Source organism: Nerophis lumbriciformis, linkage group LG32, assembly GCF_033978685.3.
Source record: "Nerophis lumbriciformis linkage group LG32, RoL_Nlum_v2.1, whole genome shotgun sequence".
Taxonomy (NCBI): Eukaryota; Metazoa; Chordata; class Actinopteri; order Syngnathiformes; family Syngnathidae; genus Nerophis; species Nerophis lumbriciformis.
Window position 1 is genome coordinate 4,098,723 of NC_084579.2, and position 27,650 is coordinate 4,126,372.

Here is a 27,650-nt window from a genome sequence, read left to right on the forward strand (position 1 = left end):
AACGTTTTTCGTCGCCCAAACAGATTCTTTGGATGTGATAAATGCCGAAGTTTTATTTACGGAGGCAATAATTGAGCATGGACTAGAATAAATTTGGATTTTAGCCACAAAAAGGTAATGACACCAATGTTATCTATTGGAATTGTTTAGTACTGTTATACTGTTAAAAGTGTTTATACTATTTATGCTTTCAAGTACAAGTTGAAGAAATCTTGTTAAATGTTGACAGCATAACTACCAAAATACAGAAGTATGTCCTTAATATTTTTGCAGTGCCATTTCTGTTGAAAAGTTCAAATGATTACATTAGAGATGCGATGTGCCACTTTTCAAGTGTCTGATGGCTTAAATTAATTTTCCTTAATTTTTCATATTTTGAATTCTTTTGAAAGGCTTACAAAAAAACTACATTTGAATTGTAATTCCATGCTATTGACAGGACTATTAATTTGAATGAAGTTAGCTTACCATGTTTACAGTATGATAATTGTGATAGAAATGTGAATTTTAGGCACAGAATATTTTTTACAATTGAACAAGGCAGTAGATTATACAAGCTTGGACAGAAAGTTAATGACACCAATTTTTTTTTTAATGGAATTGTTTAGTACTGTTTTACCATTTGTTTACTGTAAAAAGTGTTTATACTTTCAATTAACAAATTGAAGTCTTGTGAAAGGTTGACAGGATAACTGGCATTAACTGTCAAAATAATTTCAAACTATTGAAGTTAGCTTACAGAATAAACATGTCAATCAACCCATATGATTTTTGCTGTAATATTTTTGTTTTGAAAAGTCACTGTGACTGATAGAAAAGTGATGGTTTTAGCAACATTTTAACCTGTCTGAATGCTAATAATCATTTTGCGTCGGGGGGCGAACCTGAACCCCCCACCAGGACTTTGTCCTGGACCTACCTGGGCCTGCAACCCCTGGACCCTGGCTACTAGGTTTTTCTGATTTCAAAAGTTGGCAGGTATGATAGTGTCATTGCCAACTAGTGGCCTGATAGGCACACTACAGTGTTTTATCGCTGAAGTCCGTCCTCCTTTCAGTCTTGTTTGTTTTGGAAAAAGAAAAGAGATTAGCAGCCTGTTCTAAACCCGGTTGAAGGATTGATGGCAGCGTAGAGCATGAGTTAACGCCCCGTCTTTTTCCGCCCCGCATACAAATCACTGAACCGTGCGACCCGCAAGTTAAGCTCTTCAAGGCCACACTGATTAAAAGAGCATTAAGAGGACGGTTTGGGATGCTTTTATTGTTCCCAACATACACACTCACTTGTCATTGATGTGCTTTCTGCTTGCGGCAGGTGTACTGCGCAGCGTGCTGCAACAGGAAGTGCAAATTGAAGTACTTGGAGAAGGAGGCGCGCGTGTGCGTGATCTGCTTCGACACCTTGCACAGAGGTAAGCGCTTTTTTTGTGTTCTTGCCAGTCACTACTACACAAAAATAGAGCTGAGCAGGTTTTTTCCACATGTATAAAGGGGTTTGTCCTTTTTGTTTATGCGTGAGAGCAGACATGGCGCTCTCAGCTACTTGTTTACGTTCAGCGTTTGCTTGTGTAACTAGATGATCCTGCCCAATCCTTCTGACCTCACTGGACATGCAGGCGCATATCAATAAATTATTTTTAAGCTAATTTATTTCTCTAGATCCATTTAGAACAATGGTGCTCACACTTTTTCTGCAGGCGAGCTATTTTTCAATTGATCAAGTCGTGGGGATCTACCTCATTCATATATATAATTTATATTTACTTATTTATGAAATATATGTTTTTGTTAACAAGTTAAAGGTGTTTAATGATAATGCAAGCATGTTTAACACATATAGTTAATATTGTTAATACATTAAAGGTGTTTAATGATAATACAAGCATGTTTAACACATATAATTAATATTGTTAACAAGTTAAACGTGGTTAAAAATAATACAAGCATGTTTAACACAAATAGTTAATATTGTTAACAACTTAAAGGTGGTTAAAGATAATACAAGCATGTTTAACACATATAGTTAATATTGTTAACAACTTAAAGGTGGTTAAAGATAATACAAGCATGTTTAACACATATAGTTAATATTGTTAATACATTAAAGGTGTTTAATGATAATACAAGCATGTTTAACACATATAATTAATATTGTTAACAAGTTAAACGTGGTTAAAGATAAAACAAGCATGTTTAACACATATAGTTAATATTGTTAACAACTTAAAGGTGGTTAAAGATAAAACAAGCATGTTTAACACATATAGTTAATATTGTTAACAACTTAAAGGTGGTTAAAGATAATACAAGCATGTTTAACACATATAGTTAATATTGTTAACAACTTAAACGTGGTTAAAAATAATACAAGCATGTTTAACACAAATAGTTAATATTGTTAACAACTAAAAGGTGGTTAAAGATAAAACAAGCATGTTTAACACATAGTTAATATTGTTAACAACTTAAAGGTGGTTAAAGATAATACAAGCATGTTTAACACATAGTTAATATTGTTAACAAGTTAAACGTGGTTAAAAATAATACAAGCATGTTTAACACAAATAGTTAATATTGTTAACAACTTAAAGGTGGTTAAAGATAAAACAAGCATGTTTAACACATATAGTTAATATTGTTAACAACTTAAAGGTGGTTAAAGATAATACAAGCATGTTTAACACATATAGTTAATATTGTTAACAAGTTAAATGTGGTTAAAGATAAAACAAGCATGTTTAACACATATAGTTAATATTGTTAACAACTTAAAGGTGGTTAAAGATAATACAAGCATGTTTAACACATAGTTAATATTGTTAACAAGTTAAACGTGGTTAAAAATAATACAAGCATGTTTAACACAAATAGTTAATATTGTTAACAACTTAAAGGTGGTTAAAGATAAAACAAGCATGTTTAACACATATAGTTAATATTGTTAACAACTTAAAGGTGGTTAAAGATAATACAAGCATGTTTAACACATATAGTTAATATTGTTAACAAGTTAAATGTGGTTAAAGATAAAACAAGCATGTTTAACACATATAGTTAATATTGTTAACAACTTAAAGGTGGTTAAAGATAATACAAGCATGTTTAACACATAGATTCCTTTCTTTCATGAAGACAAGAATATAAGTTGGTGTATTACCTGATTGTGATGACTTGCATTGATTGGAATCAGACAGTGGTGATGATAACGTCCGCATTTTCGAATGGAGGAGAAAAAAAGTCCTCCTTTCTGTCCAATACCACATGAAAGTGGTTGGTTTTTGGCATCTTATTTGTCCAGCTTCCGTACTCCTTTGTATACACTTTACAAGAAATACATTGTCGGCAAACTCCGTAGCTTGCTAGCTTGTGCACGCCAGCTTTCTGAGACTCTTATTTTGGTAGCGCAGGCAGGATGAAGCAGAGCTGTTATTGTGCAACTGTGCAGTCGGTCTTTGGAGTTTTGACGACAGGTACGGCGCCAGAGTCTGTTGAAATAAAGTGTTTCTCGCCTTCCAGTCGGTAATTTTAATGATCTGGCAGCAGCCAGCGTCATCTCAGAAGACCCTCGGGTGCCGTGAATGTCAATCAAGTGACGAAAGTGACGTCATAGTGAAGATTTATTATGATCGCTCATTTTTAGGACTATTTTTTTAATGCCTGGCTGGTGATCGACTGACACACCCTCCGAGATCGACCGGTAGATCGCGATCGACGTAATGAGCACCCCTGATTTAGAAGGTGAACGTTTTATTATATTCTGTTGATTGAAAAATTTTCAAGGGTATTATTCATTTTCTTCATATTGTTGATCAATCAATCAATCAATGTTTATTTATATAGCCCTAAATCACAAGCGTCTCAAAGGGCTGCATAAGCCACAACGACATCCTCGGTACAGAGCCCACATAAGGGCAAGGAAAAACTCATCCCAGTGGGACGTCGATGTGAATGACTATGAGAAACCTTGGAGAGGACCGCATGTGTTGATTATAGTTTATAGCTGATAAACCCCCCAAATTCAGGAGCTCTTAAAACGTGAGGATTTTTGAAAAAGTTGAATATCGTAAACTACAAGATGATAGTCTAATAAGATAGATTAACTGTAAAAACCTCCTGAGCAGTTAATTGGTCTCTCTGTCAAAAATCACCAATCCTTTTATACAAAATAAAAAAGGAACTTTTCCTGCCTTATGGTACCTGATACCGAAAATTAGAATACAAACTAAGGCAGTATCAACTATCACATTTGGTTGCGTCATCTTGTTGTCTCGCAGTGATTCTTTTGAGTGAGAAGAGAAACTGAAAATGAGTGCTGCAAGGAACGAAGAAATTGTTGATAAAACGGGAGAAGTCACCGTGACAATATGGCAGTTTTTTTTATTGTGACCTGTATGGCTGTTGACCAAGTATGCCTTGCATTCACTTATGCGTGTGAAAAGCCTTAGATATTATGTGACTGGGCCGGCACACAAAGGCAGTGCCTTTAAGGTTTATTGGCGCTCTGTACTTCTCCCTACATCCGTGTACCACTCCGCACAGCGACGTTTTAAAAAGTCATAAATTTTACTTTTTGAAACCGATACCGATAATTTCCGATATTACATTTTAAAGCATTCATTGGCCGATAATATCGGCAGTCCGATATTATCGGACATCTCTACTGAAAACCTTTATACTTTGTGTTCAAATCTTTTGGAGTTTGTAGGTTAAAAAAAAATACTGTCTGTATGTTATGTTTACTTGATAATAAAACCTGACAAAGGGCTTGTAGTTTGGCCACTATATATCATGATTTGCACACTCGCTGATGTTTTTAATTTCTTGTTACATGGAAAAAAAGTTCCTTTTTAAGCCTGGAAGTGACTCACTCTTGTCCCCACATAGCAGCACTCCTCATTCTGCAGTTGTATTAATATTTCACATATAGACGTCAAGGTCCTCCGAGGCGCCGCATAATCAAAAATAATTTTTGCTCTTGTGGTTAAAAGCAGACTTCCCCTTTTAGTGTACTCCACTGCAGTGTGGACATGCAGGGGGGCGGGAGAGGAGAGAGGGAGAGTTATGGCGGGACGCTGCCGTTCGTCCTTGGTTCTGTGTGTGTGCGCGCGTGTGTGTTTGTGTGTGCGTGTGTGTGTGTGTGTGTTTGTGTGTGTGTGTGTGTGTTAGAGAACCTGCCTAAAAACAGTTCGCCTGTGACGCTGGCAGTCTAAATTAAGAAAAAAGCGGCCCATCCACTTTGCGTAGCCAGCATGCTGGAGCGGATTGACGCTATCCCTCGCTCCCTCCCCTCCCTCCGCGCCTTATGCCTCATAGCCGTGTGCAGCCTAGCACAGGCTGAGCGCACACGTCCCAGGCTAGCGGGCGCCGACGCCAAAAACAAAAGTCGGACGGCTATGTGACGGACACGCGTTGTCTGCTGAGGTGAGGGACTTTTGCATGACACAACTTCCCTTGGAATAGAATATTTGGATGCACTTCCTTATACTCGCTGGTATGTCTTTAACTGCTGCTTGACGTCATTGGCCCGGAGGATGCTTTTATGTATTCCTGGGGGGGGCAGGACTCAGGAGGCATGAGATGATGATGCTGCGTGATTGACAGCATTGCAACAAGCTGTGTGTCCTTGTGCTGCCTCAATGATGCTGCGTCATGTTTATCAATCAATCAATCAATCAATGTTTATTTATATAGCCCTAAATCACAACTGTCTCAAAGGGCTGCACAAGCCACAACGACATCCTCGGTACAAAGCCCACATAAGGGCAAGGAAAAACTTACCCCAGTGGGACGTCGATGTGAATGACTATGAGAAACCTTGGAGAGGACCGCATATGTGGGTAACCCCCCCCTCTAGGGGAGACCGAAAGCAATGGATGTCGAGTGGGTCTGACATAATATTGTGAGAGTCCAGTCCATAGTGGATCCAACATAATAGTAAGAGTCCAGTCCATAGTGGGGCCAGCAGGACACCATCCCGAGTGGAGACGGGTCAGCAGCGCAGAGATGTTCCCAGCCGATGCACAGGCGAGCGGTCCACCCCGGGTCCCGACTCTGGACAGCCAGCACTTCATCCATGGCCACCGGACCTGTGCCCCCCCCCCCCCCCCCCCTCCACAAGGAAAAGGGGAGCAGAGGAGAAAAGAAAAGAAACGGCAGATCAACTGGTCTAACAGGGGGGCTATTTAAAGGCTAGAGTATACAAATGAGTTTTAAGATGGGACTTAAATGCTTCTACTGAGGTGGCATCTCTAATTGTTACCGGGAGGGCATTCCATAGTACTGGAGCCCCAATAGAAAACGCTCTATAGCCCGCAGACTTTTTTTGGGCTCTGGGAATCACTAATAAGCCGGAGTTCTTTGAACGCAGATTTCTTGCCGGGACATATGGTACAATGCAATCGACAAGATAGGACGGAGCTAGACCGTGTAGTATTTTATACGTAAGTAGTAAAACCTTAAAGTCACATCTTAAGTGCACAGGAAGCCAGTGCAGGTGAGCCAGTATAGGTATATATATATGTATATATGTATATAAAGGTATATACAGTATAGGCGTAATATGATCAAACTTTCTTGTTCTTGTCAAAAGTCTAGCAGCCGCATTTTGTACCAATTGTAGTCTTTTAATGCTAGACATAGGGAGACCCCAAAATAATACGTTACAGTAGTCGAGACGAGACGTAACGAACGCATGAATAATGATCTCAGCGTCGCTAGTGGATAAAATAGAACGAATTTTAGCGATATTACGGAGATGAAAGAAGGCCGTTTTAGTAACACTCTTAATGTGTGACGCAAAGGAGAGAGTTGTTTTAGTAACACTCTTAATGTGTGATTCAAAGGAGAGAGTTGTTTTAGTAACACTCTTAATGTGTGATTCAAAGGAGAGAGTTGTTTTAGTAACACTCTTAATGTGTGATTCAAAGGAGAGAGTTGTTTTAGTAACACTCTTAATGTGTGATTCAAAGGAGAGAGTTGTTTTAGTAACACTCTTAATGTGTGATTCAAAGGAGAGAGTTGGGTGGAAGATAATACCCAGATTCTTTACTGATTCGCCTTGTGTAATTGTTTGGTTGTCAAATGTTAAGGTGGTATTATTAAATAAATGTCGGTGTTTAGCAGGACCGATAATCAGCATTTCCGTTTTCTTGGCGTTGAGTTGCAAGAAGTTAGCGGACATCCATTGTTTAATTTCATTAAGACACGCCTCCAGCTGACTACAATCCGGCGTGTTGGTCAGCTTTAGGGGCATGTAGAGTTGGGTGTCATCAGCATATTGTACATAATCAATATATGTACAATATCACTGTTTGTCAATGGAGGGTGACTCCATGCTGTTAACCTGGATTTTCACTGAAATCTGACATGACCAAACCTGTGTTTTGATTTTGATACCAACATAGATCCATCTGTTATTGATAATGGATGAATCATGTCCATGGGGTTGCATGACTTTTATGACATTGTGGTTCTCTCTGCAGCCCAGGCACTAGAGCGGATGATGAGCCCCACGGGGCCCAATCCAAACCCCAACGTACCATCTGAGTACTGCAGCACCATCCCGCCCCTGCAGCAGGCCCGCGCCGCCGGCACCCTCAACTCTCCCCCGCCCACAGTCATGGTGCCCGTGTCGGTGCTCAAGCACCCAAACAACGACGGTAAGGCTGCAGCTAACGATTATTTTTCTATCGATTAATCTATAGATTTTTTTTTTTCGATTAATCGGTTAATCTATAGATTATTTTTTTCGATTAATCTATAGATTATTTTTCCTTTTACCGATAATTTTTTTATTTAAAATGAAGATGAAAAAATAAATTTAGGCCAGTTTTTTCAAAAGGCATGACTTATTTACAAAAAAAAAAGTATGGCCACTCAGTCAACATTGACAACAACATGACAAAATATTCTGTAACAATGTAAACATTTAAAACTTTTAACATTTAACAAAATTAAAAGTAGCTTATTTGCTTTTTAATGTGCAAATATAAAAGTAAACATCCAGTGCAAATCTTAATATTCTGCAATAGTATAAGCATTTCAAAAGTAAAAGTATTGCTTATTTTGCTTTAAAATGGGCAAAATTAAAGATAAACATCCAATACAAAAAAGTGCAAAACGAAATATTCTGTAACAGTGTAAACATTTCAACAAAAGTAAAAGTATTGCTTATTTTGCTTAATAACACAACAATGATAGTATGATTAAAGTGAAAGTTAATTGTTCGTTTGTACATAGTATATGTAACTGTTAATGTTGTAAAAGGTATTTGCACAACTAATTAACGTTAGCGTTAAAGAGGAGCGCGTCTTTGTAAACACTGAACAGGCACGCCAAACGCGCCTCTCAGAGCGAAACGGTGTTTTAGTTTATGAATTTACAACGCAGATACAAATGACACATTCATGTTTTTGTGTAATGATGACAACGTATACTCACGCGGACGATTGACTAGTTGATGGTGATGGCAAGAACGCTGTCGGGTGTTTTCTTTTCAAATGTTCGTTCATAGCCGTTGTGCTGCTATGATAGGCCATTTCCGCTCGACACAGTGTGCATACAACAACTGTCAAGTGTTTTGCTTTTTTCACTGTGCTTATCCCACACTTGAAGGGATGTACCAATGCTGAATGTGGCTTCTGGATTTCACTCAAAAGACCAGACCGTAGTTACTTTTTCCTTTTATTTTCCTTTAGTTTGCAACAGTTTTTCCAACGAAGAAACAGCTTCTTTTTTCTTCTTTAGTCTTTTTAGCAGTCTTTAGCAGTGTTAGTAGACTTTAGTAGACTTTAGTTTCTTTAGCTGTCATTAGCTGTCTTTAGTAGCCTTTAGCTTCTTTAGTAGCCTTTAGCTTCTTTAGTAGGTGAAAAACCTTTAAGGACAAAACACCACAAGATTAACATGCTGTAAAAAATCAATCAATTATCAATCCCATAATTTACAATTATTAATTAGGCAATCAAACTCTTAACCATTAAACAAGTGCAAGAAAATGGACACATCTTTTCCCTTTAAGTTAAAACAGATTTTAAATAAATTGTCTCAACATAAATGCACCAAGATACATATAAAATACATTTAAACCCAGAAACACAATAGATAAAATGCAGCAGAAAACCCAATATGCAAATACATAAATACCTAACCAATTAACCACCTATTTAGATACATATTTAAAATCCATATTCAATATAAATATATTATTAAATTAGCAGTGAAACACTCAATCTTAAACGCCGTCTACTGGTAGAAAAATGCCCCTTTTTCTATGCCCTCACCAGCAGCCAATGATCCAACACAGTTAAATCCAACACTTTAAATTGAGCGACTTCACCCTCCTGATGAAGCAAACTGCTCCAACATTTATCAATCTAAGCAAAGAATATCAACACTTCCTTACTAAACAACAGTTACACAAAACACCGTGTGTATTTAGGCTCCAGACTAAGCACGCTACATGCACCCCCCCCATCTCACCAGCGCAACAGGTGCGCCACACCCACAAAGACAACTAAAGTGCAATCTTACCGGTTGTCCGTTCAGCTATTGGTTTTGGTACACTTTTGGCACAACTCTGGGTTTTCTGTAACGAACTAAACCTTTTTCCACTCTGCGCTGGCGTCTTTTGTACTCCTTGATTTGACACAGCGGTCTAATTACCGGGCTCGCGCACCAGCAGATGAGACGGGAGCGCGCCGCGTTTTATCTGCGCGTGAACGTAAACTGATCGATTCTGATCATATACCGTATTTTCCGCACCATAAGGCGCCCTGGGTTAAAAGCCGCGCCTTCAATGAACGGCATATTTCAAAACTTTGTCCACCTATAAGCCGCCCGGTGTTGTAAGCCGCATCTAACTGCGCTAAAGGAATGTCAAAAAAACAGTCAGATAGGTCAGTCAAACTTTAATAATATATTAAAAACCAGCGTTCTAACAACTCTGTTCACTCCCAAAATGTACGCAAATGTGCAATCACAAATATACGTATATCAACATGGACAGAGCTGCGTGAAAAAAGCCACCCGGCCTCTTCGCGTAAACTTAAACTTACCTTAACCACTCGCTCATCTTTTCTTCATCCATCCCTTCGAGTTAGCTTTTATGATGACGCCGGCTGGAAAGGTCTCTTTTGGCAAGGTCTTCCTTTTGAATATCACCATGGGTGGAAGTTTCTGGCCATTAGCATGGCAAGCTAGAACCACAGTGAAGGATGACTTCTCATTCCCTGTGGTGCGAATATTCACCGTACGTGCTCCCGTTGTATCCACGGTGCGTTTCACAGGAATATCAGTTGCTGTGAAATAGTAATCCGTGTGTGGATGGAGAGATTGCGTCTTTTCATGAACCGGATCCCTGACGCTTAGTAGGAGCCATTTTGTGGTCTTTACAGATGTAAACACATAAAGGAAATGAAACGTACGGTGATATCCGCGCGCTTTTTCTTCTTCTACGCGGGCGGGTGGTTGCTTACAGTAGAAGAAGAAGCGCTTCCTGTTCTATGGGGGCGGGTGCCTACCTTGGCGGTTGCTTGCGTAGAAGAAGAAGCGCTTCCTGTTCTACCGGGAAAAAAGATGGCGGCTGTTTACCGAAGTTGCGAGATCGAAACTTTATGAAAATGAATCTTAATATTTATCCATATATAAAGCGCACCGGGTTAAAAGGCGCACTGTCAGCTTTTGAGAAAATTTGTGGTTTTTAGGTGCGGCTAATAGTGCGGAAAATACGGTAAGCCGACTGGCCGAAATAATGCCGAATTATATACATTTCCTGGGGTTGCCTAGGTGAATAGGGATGCGGATGTGCTCTAAGATAAAATATAATTTTATTAAGTGGGGTTTGGCTTGTTGCTCAGCAGCCACGGTTGCGAGCTCGCGCTTCAGCTGACGAGACAGCTGTTCGCCGCTACAACATTATTAGGCCGTTTATTGAAATACTCCCACACTTTTGACGACTTTTGGCGTGCTTTTTTCCCCTCGCTCGCATCGTCTGCTTTGCGCTCCGCCATGACGGTAGTGTGACGTAAATATGCGACGCATCGACGCACAAAAACGGCGTCGACGTATTTACGTAACCGATGACGTCGGTGCGACGACACTCCATGTGCAACGAGCGACCCTTAACAGCCGCTTTACGTCATTCCCCCCCGCTTCTTTCTTCCAGGCTGCCCTCGCGAACACAAACGGGTCTGGTTCGCGGACGGCATCCTGCCCAACGGCGAAGTGGCAGACACCACCAAGCTGTCGGTGGCAAACCCCCCGAGGAGCACACATGAGTTTGCCGGCGCTCCGACACAAACCCCGGTAAGTTAACTGTAAGGTCAGTCAGAAGACTAGTTGTCAGTCAACTAAAGTCAATAAACAAAACTAAAAATATACTCCTGGCAGAAGGAAGATAACACTGTGATGTCATACAATGGATACGAGCCACAGAAAAACAAAAGAAAACCACTTTTTCCTGCCAAGTTGTGGAAAATCCTCACCCTGGCTCGAGCTCTCAGTTACCTATAAAGTAAAAGAATATATAAAACGCAACAAGTGTGTTTTAAAAAAAAAATACACCCATGTTGATGGTGATGACGTTGAAGAGGAAGGCACGGAAGTAACCCACTGTGTCTTATCAGCCAACCTCCACAGAGGCAGAGGGCGGCGGTGGCAGGGCGAGCCCGGAGGTTCCGGAGGTTCCGGAGGTGGCGCCCCCTCCTGCATCTGGTCCCTGGCACTACACCCTGCTGGCTGGACTTGGTTCTGCAGTGAGGAGGACCTCGAGTCTGCTGCCGGAAGGCGAGGACCAACTTCCCCCTCTGCTCATCACCACCGGGGAGGACGGAGCAGGAGGTGGCTGCTTTTGTCTCTTAGGGCGTACAAACACGCTCGGTCCTTCGTGACGCGATAGTCTTGGATTCTGCTGCGTCACTAAAATAACTTATTTCCAGGCTTGTTTCAAGTTCTAGATATTTTGTGCAAGGTGGCGACTCATCAATTACTTAGGACAATTAATGAAATGAAACATCGACTGTAGTCGTGAGTAAACAAGCGTGCTATGGGCTTTGACTTTCGGATCATTTTGAGTCTTTGTATTTTATTATTATTGTGAATCACGTTGATTATCTTTTTTTTTATTAAAACGGAAACCTTTTTTTTTCAAAAGAGTCTACAAAGTAATTCACACAAAGTTAAAACAAACAACAATACAGTTACATGAGGAAGCGCAGACGAATGCACGCTCGCTTAAATGCTAACACGAAAACGAGAGGTATTCATGTCCCATACCCCAATTTAAAATGATGTAAACTCGATAACGTCTGAGCAACTGAGATGTATTTAATTGTGCACATTGAACCTACAAGCTGTGCTATGGCTGTGTTTTTACGGTGCCTTCAGGCCGCTGAACAGAGTAGGACACCACAATGCCCGTCAGAAATAAGAAATATAATAGAGATTTGTTACACACTTCATGTAGGTAAATCCTAAAGTGCTACGGTACAAAGCAATATTTTATACTATATTTTAAAACATAAAATACTAAGACTAAAACACTCAAGTGAAGCATAAGAAACAAAACATGCAAAATAGTAGATTTTCTGTCATGACTTGATCTTGGGTGTTTGCTTTTCCGGGATGCAACGGAAAGTTGGCACGGGCGAGACGGGAATGAAGGTACATGATTTATTTATTAACTATAAATACAAAAAAAGGATCAAACAAAAAGCGCGCACAGTGGCGGAGAATAAACTATGAACAATTAAACAAAACTTGCAAACTATGGCTTGAATAAAGAAAACTTACTTGGCATGGACAAAAAAGGAGCAGCGTGAACGATGGACATGAAAAAATGGACAGAGCATAAATGTGGTGAGGTCGTCAGGACGAACAACAGAAAATGAATGAACTTAAATACTATGGACATGATTAGTGAAAGCAGGTGCGTGACTCAAAACGTGAAACAGGTGCGTGACGTGACAGGTGAAAACTAATGGTTGCTATGGTGACCAACAAGAGTGCACAATGAGTCCAAACGTGGAACAGGTGAAACTAATGGGTAATCATGCAAACAAGACAAGGGAGTGAAAAGCCAGAAACTAAACAAAACATGACTTAAAACAAAACATGATTACACAGACATGACATTTTCTAAGTGTCTAATTTAGCTAATTAAAGAAAAACCTGGTGAAAAGATTTCAGTGTGTATATAAGTACTTTTTGCGCACACAACAATACCATGATGATAATAACCGTGATCATTTTGGTCACGATAACTGTGACATTTTCATAATGTTACATTCCTAGCAGTAACTAATGATCATTAAGAACTTGCGAGGAACTATCTATGACTGCAATCGAGCCGCCCCCCGGCCCACCTTTCAAATCAGTGCTATCACACCAAACATGCTGGAGTGCAGGTGTGACGTGTGCCAGGGGTGGTGCGATTGGCAGAGTGACCAAGCCTTTATTTGCATATTGACTTACAAATACATGAAACATCCTTGAAGCATCTTTGTAGACAAATCTATACATTCCAGTCAACATGTGCTCTGCTGTGTTTCTAGATGCCTTAGTGGAGGAAAGCCCCGCCCCTTGCCAGATCCGCCACCTATTAGAGGAGGGAGGTCCTCGACCTTTGACGTTCGTCCTCAACGCCAACCTGCTGGTCAACGTCAAGTTGGTCGCATGTGAGTCAAGCGCGATGTCCGGTGACTTGCCGGCTAATCACCCCCCGGATGTTTTTGACGGATCCAGACGGCGGTCGCCACTGCTGGTGCTTTGGCTCCAACGGGCTGCAGGCCCTGGGCCAGAAAGAGCTGGTCTTCCTGCTGGAGTGCGTGCCAGATGAAAGGAGCTTACCCAGAGACATCTTCACGCTGTGTCTCAACGTTCAGCAGGACGCACAAAGAGGTGGGCGGCGCTCTCGAGACCACCCGGTGTCCGACCACGTGCGCTCATGATGTCTTCTCACAGGCAAGTTTGTGGAGGAGATGGACAACGTGACTTTCACCAGCAGTTTCCTGGGCAGTAAAGAACATGCCGGAATGCTCTTCTTCTCTCCAACTTGTCAGCCTCTGGAGGACCTCACTCTCCCCACACAGCCCTTCCTCTTCGGCCTTCTGATTCAGAAGCTGGAGGTTCCCTGGGCCAAAGTCTTCCCCCTCAGGCTGCTTCTACGGCTTGGTTCTGAATACAGCGGTCAGTGTCTCTGCAACCTTTTTAGTTGCCGTGGTTATGTCCAATAACCTCTGTGCTCCTTTGCAGTGTACCCCACAACACCCGTTAGTGTGCGTTTTCGTCAGTCGGTGTATCGAGAGACCGGACACACCATCATGAACTTACTGGCTGTAAGTCACAGTATGCACAATATTAACATTTACAGCGGCTGATCACATGACAGCACAAATAAAGTTAGGTAGCAGTAGGGTTGCGTGATATGAACGATGGAGCTTTTAATACTATCATGTTCAGTATTTCCCCCAGAAAATGTGTTAGTCCAGGTGGTGACTCTCCAGGGGGAGGGGACCGGGGAAAGGGGTGGCATACCTGCCAACTACTCCGGTTTTCCCGTAATTAGTACGGTTTTCATCAACCTATTCCGGGTTACGGTTGCAGTGATAAAAAATACGGTTTTTCATTAATTAAAAAAATTTTTTTTTTTTAAATGCGCGAGGCTATTTATAGCACCGCTGCCAAGCACGAGGCACCTGTTGCCATTGTTTCCAAACGAGCGAACGATCATGGAATCAGCCGGAGAAAAATCGCAAACGAGTCTTAAACCGAAAAGAAAACTGCAGTCATTCCGTGAAGAATATTCAAAAGCCTATCCGGGAATAATTATCCGTTCCAAAAAGGGTGAAAACTACGCGAATTGCACCTTGTGCAGACAAGATTTTTCGATCGGACATGGAGGAATTAGCGATGTAAAAGACCACGTTGGGACAAAAGAACACAAGTCTAATGCCGTTGCTAGCGATACAAGTGGAAAACTTTCAACGTTTTTCGGATTTTAGCCACAAAAAGGTAATGACACCAATGTTATCTATTGGAATTGTTTAGTACTGTTATACTGTTAAAAGTGTTTATACTATCTATGCTTTCAAGTCCAAGTTGGGCTTCACGGTGGCAGAGGGGTTAGTGCATCTGCCTCACAATACGAAGGTCCTGAGTAGTCTTGGGTTCAATCCCGGGCTCGGGATCTTTCTGTGTGGAGTTTGCATGTTCTCCCCGTGACTGCGTGGGTTCCCTCCGGGTACTCCGGCTTCCTCCCACCTCCAAAGACATGCACCTGGGGATAAGTTGATTGGCAACACTAAATTGGCCCTAGTGTGTGAATGTGAGTGTGAATGTTGTCTGTCTATCTGTGTTGGCCCTGCGATGAGGTGGCGACTTGTCCAGGGTGTACCCCGCCTTCCGCCCGATTGTAGCTGAGATAGGCTCCAGCGCCCCCCGCGACCCCAAAAGGGAATAAGCGGTAGAAAATGGATGGATGGAAGTCCAAGTTGAAGAAATCTTGTTAAATGTTGACAGCATAACTACCAAAATACAGAAGTATGTCCTTAATATTTTTGCAGTGCTATTCCTGTTGAAAAGTTAAAATGATTACATTAGAGATGTGATGTGCCACTTTTCAAGTGTCTGATGGCTTAAATTAATTTTCATTAATTTTTCATATTTTGAATTCTTTTGAAAGGCTTACAAAAAAACTACATTTGAATTGTAATTCCATGCTATTGACAGGACTATTAATTTTAATGAAGTTAGCTTACCATGTTTACAGTATGATAATTGTGATAGAAATGTGAATTTTAGGCACAGAATATTTTTTACAATTGAACAAGGCAGTAGATTATACAAGCTTGGACAGAAAGTTAATAATGACACCAATTTTTTTTTTTATGGAATTGTTTAGTACTGTTTTACCATTTGTTTACTGTAAAAAGTGTTTATACTGTTTATACTTTCAATTAACAAATTGAAGTCTTGTGTAAGGTTGACAGGATAACTGGCATTAACTGTCAAAATAATTTCAAACTATTGAAGTTAGCTTACAGAATAAACATGTCAATCAACCCATATGATTTTTGCTGTAATATTTTTGTTTTGAAAAGTCACTGTGACTGATAGAAAAGTGATGGTTTTAGCAACATTTTAACCTGTCTGAATGCTAATAATCATTTTGCGTCGGGGGGCGAAGCCTGAACCCCCCACCAGGACCTTGTCCTGGACCTACCGGGGCCTGCGGCCCCTGGACCCTGGCTACTAGGTTTTTCTGATTTCAAAAGTTGGCAGGTATGGGGTGGGTGGGTGTAAGGAACAGCGTAACTCGGCCTGTCGCCATCACGTCTCCATGTCATCGCTGCCACCAGAGCCTGGGGGGGCAATAGACTACAAACTGTGGTGAAGTAGGCCGACTTCGTCGCGTGAAGAAGCCTACAATTTTTAGTTGTGTTTTCCGCTCCATATGCTGAATGCCGATATACGATATATATCTCGATATGTTTTCCGTAAAGTAAAAACAATACACAAAACAGTCCTAGTTACCTGAGATACTAAGTATGTCATTATTAGGACTATGTAAGTCAATATTTTGACTTACTAATTTACTAAAACAAAATAATGTCAAAATTATGACTTAATAAGTCAAATTAATGACTTACTGTAAGTAAGCGTTTGCAATAAGCGTTTGAAAAAAAGAGTTAAAAGTGGGGCCACATGCTGACATATGTTCAACTCATCATGCTTAATTTATTACAGCATTTGGGAAGCCTGTAGTTGATTTGTATTATGTAAATGTTATATTGCCTGCCATTCAAAACTAGGCTGCTACATTACTAATGATTAAGGCAGAACTAAGCGCAGCAGCTTGTTAAGACTTTAGTTTAGGCGGTGGCTCTTTGTTGTTAAGGCGGCCGCCTTAACAACAAAGCGCTGCGGGAAACCCTGATGTTGTTGACACATTCTCACTCTGTCCTGCAAATTTGACAGCGACAAGCGAACGAACGCAACCTCAACGCACTGTAGCATTCTCTCTACCGGCTAAAGTCCCTCCACGGGGCAAAGCCCCTTCTAACCATGGCGGCGAATAAACTTTAGTTTCTTACAAGTACCATTCAGGTAGTAGTGTAGTTGTTACACGTGTCCTGCTGTTCGGTCCGGTGCAGACCGTAGTCGAGGAGCACAGGGAAGACGTTCCCTTCAGGGTCGATGCCTTTTAATTTATATTTTACCCTTGTAAAATTGTTCTTTGACTGAGTGTTTAATGTAGTTTAAGATTTTCTGTTAAAACAAAGCCAATATTGAAATGTTTTGTAGTTCCCTTTATTTGGAAAAGTAGCGATATACATTTTGGTGCCGGTACTAAATTATTGGTATCGGGACAACCCTTGATCAATTACAGTATACAGTTTACACATTGTGGCATTTTTAAGACATTTCTTTGGACATATACCACAGTAATATCGTACCGTTGCCTTAATACCGTGATAATATTGTACTGTGAGATTTTGATACTGTTACATCCCTCCAGATAATATACCAGGATACATATCAATATTGTAGGAGCCTGCATGGCGATACCAATTGAAGCCATATCCTGCCTCTCCCGAGTTGCTAAACACAAAGCAAGAACTAACCTGCTACTTTGTGCCCTGAAGGACCTGAGGAACTACCAGTACAGTCTGTCATCTGTGGCGGGTCTGAGGATCCACATGGAGATGGGCCACAGCTACATCGACGTCCCAAAAAGCAGCTTTAACGAGGTGTGAGATGCCGTCTGTCATCGAGTCACATGGACGCCAAGCTAATGTCTTATAGCAGGGGTGCTCATTACGTCGATCGCGAGCTACCGGTCGATCTCGGAGGGTGTGTCAGTCGAGCACCAGCCAGGCATTAAAAAAATAGTCCTAAAAATGAGCGATCATAAATCTTCACTATGACGTCACTTGATTGACATTCACGGCACCCGAGGGTCTTCTGAGATGACTCTGGCTGCTGCCAGCTCATTAAAATTACCGACCGGAAGGCGAGAAACACTTTATTTCAACAGACTCTGGCGCCGTACCTGTCGTCAAAACTCCAAAGACCGACTGCACAGTTGCGCTAACAAAACGAGTCTCGGAAAGCTGGCGTGCACAAGCTAGCAAGCTACGGAGTTTGCCGCCAATGTATTTCTTGTAAAGTGTATACAAAGGAGTACGGAAGCTGGACAAATAAGATGCCAAAAACCAACCACTTTCATGTGGTATTGGACAGAAAGGAGGACTTTTTCCTCCTCCATTCGAAAATGCGGCACTGTCTGATTCCAATCAATGCAAGTCATCAGAATCAGGTAATACACCAACTTATATTCTTCTCTTCATGAAAGAAAGGAATCTATATGTGTTAAACATGCCTGTATTATCTTTAAACACCTTTAACTTATTAACAATATTAACTATATGTGTTAAACATGCTTGTATTATCATTAAACACCTTTAACTTGTTAACAATATTAACTATATGTGTTAAACATGCTTGTATTGTCTTTAAACACCTTTAACTTATTAATAATATTAACTATATGTATTAAACATGCTTGCATTATCTTTAAACACCTTTAACTTGTTAACAATATTAACTATATGTATTAAACATGATTGCATTATCTTTAAACACCTTTAACTTGTTAACAATATTAACTATATGTATTAAACATGCTTGTATGATCATTAAACATCTATAATTTATTAACAATATTAACTTTTGTGTTAAACATGATTGCATTATCATTAAACACCTTTAATTTATTAACAATATTAACTGTATGTGTTAAACATGCTTGTATTATCTTTAAACACCTTTAACTTATTAACAATATTAACTATATGTGTTAAACATGCTTGTATTATCATTAAACACCTTTAACTTGTTAACAATATTAACTATATGTGTTAAACATGCTTGCATTATCTTTAAACACCTTTAACTTGTTAACAATATTAACTATATGTATTAAACATGCTTGCATTATCTTTAAACACCTTTAACTTGTTAACAATATTAACTATATGTATTAAACATGCTTGTATGATCATTAAACATCTATAATTTATTAACAATATTAACTTTGTGTTAAACATGATTGCATTATCATTAAACACCTTTAATTTATTAACAATATTAACTACCGGTATATGTGTTAAACATGCTTGCATTATCATTAAACACCTTTAACTTACTAACAAAAACATATATTTCATAAATAAGTAAATATAAATTATATATATGAATGAGGTAGATCCCCACGACTTGATCAATTGAAAAGTAGCTCGCCTGCAGAAAAAGTGTGAGCACCCCTGTCTTATAGAGTCCTATCAAATCAAATCAAATCAACTTTATTTATAAAGCACATTTAAAATTTACCACAGGGGTAAACTATGTCGTCGGCCATGTTGGCGTTTTGGAAGACCTTGCTCTGCGTGTTTTCCAGATGCTGAAGGTGGTGACCGGCTCCAACGAGCACGTCATCAGCATCGGCGCCAGCTTCAGCTCGCAGGCCGACTCCCACCTGGTGTGTGTCCAGAACGAAGACGGGAGCTACCAGACGCAGGCCAGCAGCATGCCCGGCAAGACACGCACAGGTGGACGCCATCAGTGGTCCTCCATCTTTACTTGGCGCAGCAGTAAAGCTGATGTGGCTCTTGGCGACGTGATTGAAACTCCGCTCCCTGTGCTCTTGCAGTGACGGGGGCCAGCTTTGTGGTCTTCAACGGCGCGCTTAAAGCCTCGTCGGGGTTCATCGCCAAGTCCAGCATCGTGGAAGGTGAGGAAGGCGTTTCTGTTCTCTGTGGCGCTCGCTGCCAGCTGACCCTGCTTTGTTACGGCCTGACAGATGGCCTCATGGTCCAGATGCCTCCAGAGACCATGGACGCCCTGCGCACGGCTCTGCGCGAACAGACCGACTTCCACATCGCCTGCGGGAAGACAGACGGCGGGGAAATCCGGGAAAATGTCACCGTGCGTTGGGTTGACTGGACGCCACCTGTCAACACTGGGTAACAAGGACGACACCGCAAAGATGGCCGCATATCGGAAGAACTTTAATGTCTTTGAAGTCTGTTGTCATCTGCTGGACAGGATGACGAGCGGCGTTGACGGGCGAAGTCTGGATGGCGTGTGGAGTGCGAGAATGCAGCAGGATGCAGAGTTTGAGTGTGATGGTCATGTCATCAGATGCTCTGAGGTGAAGCCTTCACTGATATTAAAGGGGAACTGACATTTTTGGGGGGAATGTTGCCTATCATCAGAGGTGGGTAGAGTAGCCAGAAATTGTACTCAAGTAAGAGTACTGTTACTTTAGAGATTTATTACTCAAGTAAAAGTAAGGAGTAGTCACCCAAATATTTACTTGAGTAAAAGTAAAAAGTATGTTGTGAAAAAACTACTCAAGTCCTGAGTAACTGATGAGTAACATACACACACATATCATATATATATATATATATATATATATATATATATATATATATATATATATATATATATATATATATATATATATATATATATACACATATACATATATATATATATATATACACATATATATATACAGTATATAATTTATATTTATTTAGCCGTTTTTGTTTACATGTTAAAGGTGTTTTAATGAATATACATGCATGTTTAACACATATAGATTCCTTTCTTTCATGAAGACAAGAATATAAGTTGGTGTATTACCTGATTCTGATGACTTGCATTGATTGTAATCAGACAGTAGTGATGATAGCGTCCACGTTTTCAAATGGAGGAGAAGAAAAGTTCCTCCTTTCTGTCTAATACCACATGAAAGTGGTTGGTTTTTGGCATCTTATTTGTCCAGCTTCCATATTCGTTTTTATACACTTTACAAGAAATACATTGGCGGCAAACTCCGTAGCTTGCTAGCTTGTTTGCGCTGGCTTTCGGAGACTCTTGTTTTGAAAGCGCAGGCGCGATGGAGCGGCACTTTTATTGTGAAGACAGGAACTGTGCAGTCAGTCTTTAGGCTTTTGACGGGATGTACGGTTGAAATAAAAAAGGGTCTTTTTTCCTTCACACTTTTGATTGATTGATTGAAACTTTTATTAGTAGATTGCACAGTACAGTACATATTCCGTACAATTGACCACTAAATGGTAACACCCCAATAAGTTTTTCAACTTGTTTAAGTCAGGTCATGTGACCACCTGGCTCTGTTTGATTGGTCCAACGTCACCAGTGACTGCATCTGATTGGTGGAACGGAGTAAACGTCACCAGTGACTGTATTTGTTGAAACGCAGGCACTTTGAAGGTCTGTCTGACAGACCAAAAAAACAAAGCGTGCATTAACAGTTCGATAAAAATTAGTAGCGAGTAGCGAGCTGAATGTAGATAAAAGTAGCGGAGTAAAAGTAGCGTTTCTTCTCTATAAATATACTCAAGTAAAAGTAAAAGTATGTTGCATTAAAACTACTCTTAGAAGTACAATTTATCCCAAAAGTTACTCAAGTAGATGTAACGGAGTAAATGTAGCGCGTTACTACCCACCTCTGCCTATCATACACAATCCCTATGTGAAAAACAAGAACACATGCATTCAAAGTCATAAAATATGGCCAACGATACGCCATTTACATCTCCATCCGTCCATTCGTCTTCCACTTGTCCGTCACGAGCGCAGCAGCCTAAGCAGAGAAGCCCTCTTCTCGTTTATTGTTCTGTATCTTATTCAACACTAAGCAATACTGCTACATGACGCTTAGTGTTTCACTAAAGTTGGCTCTGTTTAGCACACAGCTGCTAAAACTGGATCATTGTTTGTCCCAAAGTAGTCTCCAGAGGTGGGTAGTAACGCGCTACATTTACTCCGTTACATCTACTTGAGTAACTTTTGGGATAAATTGTACTTCTAAGAGTAGTTTTAATGCAACATACTTTTACTTTTACTTAAGTATATTTATAGAGAAGGAACGCTACTTTTACTCCGCTACTTTTATCTACATTCAGCTCGCTACTCGCTACTAATTTTTATCGATCTGTTAATGCACGCTTTGTTTGCTTTGGTCTGTCAGACAGACCTTCAAAGTGCCTGCCTTACTGGTGACGTTTCACTTCGTTCCACCAATCAGATGCAGTCATTGGTGACGTTGGACCAATCAAACAGACAGGTGGTCACATGACCTGACTTAAACAAGTTGAAAAACTTATTGGGGTCAATTTAGTGGTCAATTGTACGGAATATGTACTGTACTGTGCAATCTACTAATAAAAGTTTCAATCAATCAATCAAAAGTGTGAAGGAAAAAAGATACTTTTTTATTTCAACCGTACATCCCGTCAAAAGCCTCAAGACTGACCGCACATGAGGACGTTCCTGTCTTCACAATAAAAGTGCCGCTCCATCGCGCCTGCGCTTTCAAAACAAGAGTCTTCGAAAGCCAGCGCAAACCAGCTAGCAAGCTACGGAGTTTGACGCCAATATATTTCTTGTAAAGTGTATAAAAACGAATATGGAAGCTGGACAAATAGGATGCCAAAAACCCACCACTTTCATGTGGTATTAGACAGAAAGGAGGAACTTTTCTTCTCCTCCATTTGAAAACGTGGACATTATCATCACTACTGTCTGATTACAATCAATGCAAGTCATCAGAATCAGGTAATACACCAACTTATATTCTAGTCTTCACGAAAGAAAGGAATCTTTGTGTTAAACATGCATGTATATTCATTAAAACACCTTTAACATGTAAACAAAAACAGCAAAATAAATACATATAAATGATATACTGTATATATCAATGTATATGTATGTATATATATATATATATATATATATATATATATATATATATATATATATATATATATATATATATGAGTGTGTATGTTACTCATCAGTTACTCAGTACTTGAGTAGTTTTTTCACAACATACTTTTTACTTTTACTCAAGTAAATATTTGGGTGACTACTCATTACTTTTACTTGAGTAATAAATCTCTAAAGTAACAGTGCTCTTACTTGAGTACAATTTCTGGCTACTCTACCCACCTCTGGTAGTCTCTGTTGGTTGTCATGAAGTCTGCCATGAGTATTAGCGTTTGTATTTAAGGGAAAGTCGAATGTTGTGATTAGAGATGTCCGATAAAGGCTTTTTTGCCGATATTCCGATATTGTCCAACTCTTAATTACTGATTCCGATATCAACCGATACCGATATATACAGTCGTGGAACTAACACTGTAGATTCCTAATGAAGCCTTTAGCTTGACGCTCCTCTACTTTCTCATGGCTCCGCTTGCTTCGGCAACAACAAACAAACTCCAGACGCTCCTCTTCGTTTTGTATCGTTTACTTGTCACTTAATTATTCAAAAACGTAAAACAATAACGATGTGGGAACAAATGAATGGCAAAATAAAGAGAGTTTGATACAATATGTGTTAGAAAAAGCAAGACTAAGAAAAAGTAAGAGTGAGAAAAAGTAAGAGTGAGGTCAAAAAACTGTGGCTCAATTACCCCGCACCTGACTGCCATTACCCATAATGCACTCTGTCCAAAAACCAACCAACCACACAGATCCTTCCGCCATATATGCAATCAAAGAGTTACATCATCAAATTTAGACAAATGTAATAATTACAAATAAAGTGTACCTTATAACTATTCTAAGCATGCAAATATATACATTTTCGTATTATGCAAATAAATTAAATAGTCCCATTTTGGCTGAATAAACATAAAGCACCTTCCATAAAAATGTAAATGAACTTAAACAGCATTTAGGCTCCTACAAACACATTATTATGCCTAATTTTGTTGTGATGTCCCCCGCTGGATGCATTAAAACAATGTAACAAGGTTTTCCAAAATAAATCAACTCAAGTTATGGAAAAAAATGCCAACATGGCACTGCCATATTTATTATTGAAGTCACAAAGTGCATTATTTTCTTTAACATGCCTCAAAACAGCAGCTTGGAATTTGGGACATGCTCTCCCTGAGAGAGCATGGGGAGGTTGAGGTGGGCGGGGTTGGGGGAGCGCAGGACTGCGCAGTTCCTGTCTTCACAATAAAAGCGCTGCTTCATCCTGCCTGCGCTAACAAAATAAGAGTCTCAGAAAGCTGGCAAGCTACGGAGTTTGCTGCCAATGTGTTTCTTGTAAAGTGTATAAAAAGGAGTATGGAAGCTGGACAAATAAGATGACAAAACGCAACCACTTTCATGTGGTATTGGACAGAAAGGAGGACTTATTTTCTCCTACATTTGAAAATGTGGTCGTTGTTTTCACTACTGTCTGATTCCAATCCATGCAAGTCATCAGAATCAGGTCATACACATTGTAGCGTCCCGGAAGAGTTAGTGCTGCAAGGGGTTCTGGGTATTTGTTCTGTTGTGTTTATGTTGTGTTACGGTGCGGATATTCTCCCGAAATGTGTCTGTCATTCTTGTTTGGTGTGGGTTCACAGTGTGGCGCATATGTGTAACAGTGTTAAAGTTGTTTATACGGCCACCCTCAGTATGACCTGTATGGCTGTTGACCACTAATGCCTTGCATTCACTTGTGTGTGTGAAAAGCCGTAGATATTATGTGATTGGGCCGGCACGGAAAGGCAGCGCTTTTAAGGTTTATTGGTGCTCTGAACTTCTCCCTACGTCCGTGTACACAGCGGCGTTTAAAAAAGTCGTACATTTTACTTTTGAAACTGATACCGATAATTTTGAAACCGATATGGATAAGCATGAAGTGCTCTAAAACTTGCTGGTAGACTGCTGCGTTGACCCTGGATCTCAGGAAACAGAGTGGACCGACACCAGCAGATGACATGGCACCCCAAACCATCACTGATGGTGGAAACTTTACACTAGACTTCAGGCAACGTGGATCCTGTGCCTCTCCTGTCTTCCTCCAGACTCTGGGACCTCGATTTCCAAAGGAAATGCAAAATTTGCATGGTTGGGTGATGGTTTGGGGTGCCATGTCATCTGCTGGTGTCGGTCCACTCTGTTTCCTGAGATCCAGGGTCAACGCAGCCGTCTACCAGCAAGTTTTAGAGCACTTCATGCTTCCTGCTGCTGACCTGCTCTATGGAGATGGAGATTTCAAGTTCCAACAGGACTTGGCGCCTGCACACAGCGCAAAATCTACCCGTGCCTGGTTTACGGACCATGGTATTTCTGTTCTAAATTGGCCCGCCAACTCCCCTGACCTTAGCCCCATAGAAAATCTGTGGGGTATTGTGAAAAGGAAGATGCAGAATGCCAGACCCAAAAACGCAGAAGAGCTGAAGGCCACTATCAGAGCAACCTGGACTCTCATAACACCTGAGCAGTGCCAGAAACTCATCGACTCCATGCCACGCCGCATTAACGCAGTAATTGAGGCAAAAGGAACTCCAACCAAGTATTGAGTATTGTACATGCTCATATTTTTCATTTTCATACTTTTCAGTTGGCCAACATTTCTAATAATCCCTTTTTTGTATTAGCCTTAAGTAATATTCTAATTTTGTGACACACGGAATTTTGGATTTTCATTTGTTGCCACTTCAAATCATCAAAATTAAATGAAATAAACATTTGAATGCATCAGTCTGTGTGCAATGAATAAATATAATGTACAAGTTACACCTTTTGAATGCAATTACTGAAATAAATCAAGTTTTTCAAAATATTCTAATTTACCGGCTTTTACCTGTATGTCAATATTACACGTTAATATGAATGTGCATTACTACATAATACAGCATGTTGATAAAACCTTGATGGAGGCGTTTTATAGGCAGAAAAGAGTGACTCCATTGTTAGCTGACTTTTGCTAACATTTATTTACGATTTAGAATGCATAAAAAAGAAAAAACACCTTTTCTTGTCTTACGTAAGGATTGTGAATGTCAGTCAGAATTAAAAACACAAAAAAAGTGCAGTTCCCATAGAAATATGTCCGTGTTACTCGTGAGGACTGATCTGACCCAAGTGTCCCCGCAGGTTTTTTACCAGCTTACGTCTCCGGACTGCACTCTGGCGTCCGTGCTGCCGTCCTGCGGCGTTTTCCAGAAAGAGATGGCGATGGCCGCGTGTGGCGCCTTGACTCGCCATCTCGCCGTTCTCACCGCCAGCGGCATCAACACGCTCAGCCTCCGCGTGTCTACACGCGCCGACATGGTAAGGAGCTCGCGGTGGCGTGCGTGCGGTTGTAGCTGATGTGTGTGTGTGTGTGTGTGTGTGTGTTCACAGGTGGAGTACCAAGCAGGGTGTGGAGGGCGACTCCTCGCTCAGCGCTACATGAACGAGCTGGACAGCGCGCTGATCCCCGTCATCCACGGGGGCGGGGCCAGTGTGCCTCAGGCCCAAATGGACATGGAGCTGCTCTTCTTCATCACGCACAGTATATGACAACGGGACACTACGACGACCGGCAAGGTAGTTGCACACGCAGTCGCCCACAAGAGGGCGACACGGCATAGTGGAACCTTTGGAGGGCGGTGGCTTTGGAACACCAAAGCTGCTTTATCTGACCCAACATGAGGCCCAAATCTCAAAGCATCATTTCCCTCCATGCTGCCTTCAAGGCCCCCCTGCTGGCCTCCTTGGGGGCGGCGCCTTACTGAATGTTCCACAGGACCCAACGGGGTCCCTCCGACTGTCACATTGAGGAGTGGGTGAGCACATGTTTGAAAACACTACCCGAGGTCACGCTGGACCCAAACTCCTTTGATGGAATTCTACTGTCTGGAGCGCCGGAGCGTTGACGCTTGAATCCGGGCCCGAAAGTGAATGTGATCATTTTGCAAGATGAATGACTTCCCCGATGACTTTCACTCAAGCACTACATTCAGGGCTTAGCTCAAAAGTGACAAAATCTCCCTTTTCATCGCAAGCAACTAAAACCACCATTTTATTTGTTGTTGGTTACAAAACGACTGACTCGCTGGCTCCCCGTGGGGAACCAAGTGGCATTACACGTAAAAACAACGTAGTCAGCGGCAACATTGGGGAAAAATGGCGAATGTTGGGGGATTTTGTGACATTTGTTTCAAACATTTTGTGGCTGCTGCTGTTCCTCAGCATGCAGACAAACGGTGCAAATGTTTTTATGGTACACTAAAAGTTTGTCTTGAATGTAGCAGCTTCAAAGTCACACGGTCACCAGCGTCGCATCTTTTGCAGACCACGCCGCGGAGCGCCATGCAACCTGCTCCGCCAAGCTTATGCACGTCATGTTCCAGCTTTCAGGCCAAAGTTCTTCTTTTTTTTTTTTTTCCTTCATCTCAACTTATTTTTTTGTCCATACCTTCTGAAAATATGCATATAGATTCTTTTTTTTTTTTTTTTTTTAAATATTGAAGATTTATTTTTGGAATCATTGGTGAAAAAGCTTAAAGAAAAACAACAAGCAGAGTTCATATTTTTGATAGGCTGACAAGGATTCGTCGGGAGGAAATAAATGTCTGATTCATTCCAGAATAAAGCTAAATATAATATATCATGGTGGAAAGAATGACAAAAAGACTTTAAAAATTTGAAATGTGAAGAGATAATAAAAGTGTTTGAAACCACCAACTTTAGATCTATTTGGATTATTTTTAATGACTACATGACCGGATTTAGTTTTCTTTTGTTTACGTCACTAAAAAATCTCGGATTGTCTTTGGTATTTTG

The 27,650-nt window shown here is 40.6% G+C and overlaps 1 protein-coding gene across 4 annotated transcripts in view; it reads left to right on the top strand.

The window, feature by feature from the left end:
* zfyve16 (zinc finger, FYVE domain containing 16) overlaps positions 1 to 27,551 on the top strand; it is a 41,827-nt gene extending 14,276 nt beyond the window's left edge. For 3 of the 4 annotated variants that reach the window (XM_061927348.1, XM_061927347.1, XM_061927349.1), the window contains 15 exons: positions 1,315 to 1,411; positions 7,481 to 7,657; positions 11,161 to 11,300; positions 11,621 to 11,834; positions 13,547 to 13,669; positions 13,737 to 13,892; positions 13,956 to 14,180; positions 14,247 to 14,329; positions 17,639 to 17,743; positions 19,453 to 19,603; positions 19,705 to 19,785; positions 19,855 to 20,017; positions 20,100 to 20,205; positions 25,977 to 26,153; positions 26,226 to 27,551. In XM_061927348.1, coding sequence (XP_061783332.1) covers positions 1,315 to 1,411; positions 7,481 to 7,657; positions 11,161 to 11,300; positions 11,621 to 11,834; positions 13,547 to 13,669; positions 13,737 to 13,892; positions 13,956 to 14,180; positions 14,247 to 14,329; positions 17,639 to 17,743; positions 19,453 to 19,603; positions 19,705 to 19,785; positions 19,855 to 20,017; positions 20,100 to 20,205; positions 25,977 to 26,153; positions 26,226 to 26,384 — 2,157 coding nt within the window. In that variant the 3' untranslated portion in view covers positions 26,385 to 27,551. The remainder of the gene's footprint in view (positions 1 to 1,314; positions 1,412 to 7,480; positions 7,658 to 11,160; positions 11,301 to 11,620; positions 11,835 to 13,546; positions 13,670 to 13,736; positions 13,893 to 13,955; positions 14,181 to 14,246; positions 14,330 to 17,638; positions 17,744 to 19,452; positions 19,604 to 19,704; positions 19,786 to 19,854; positions 20,018 to 20,099; positions 20,206 to 25,976; positions 26,154 to 26,225) is intronic. The other variant, XM_061927351.1, reaches the window with a different exon arrangement.
* Positions 27,552 to 27,650: the final 99 nt, after the last annotated feature.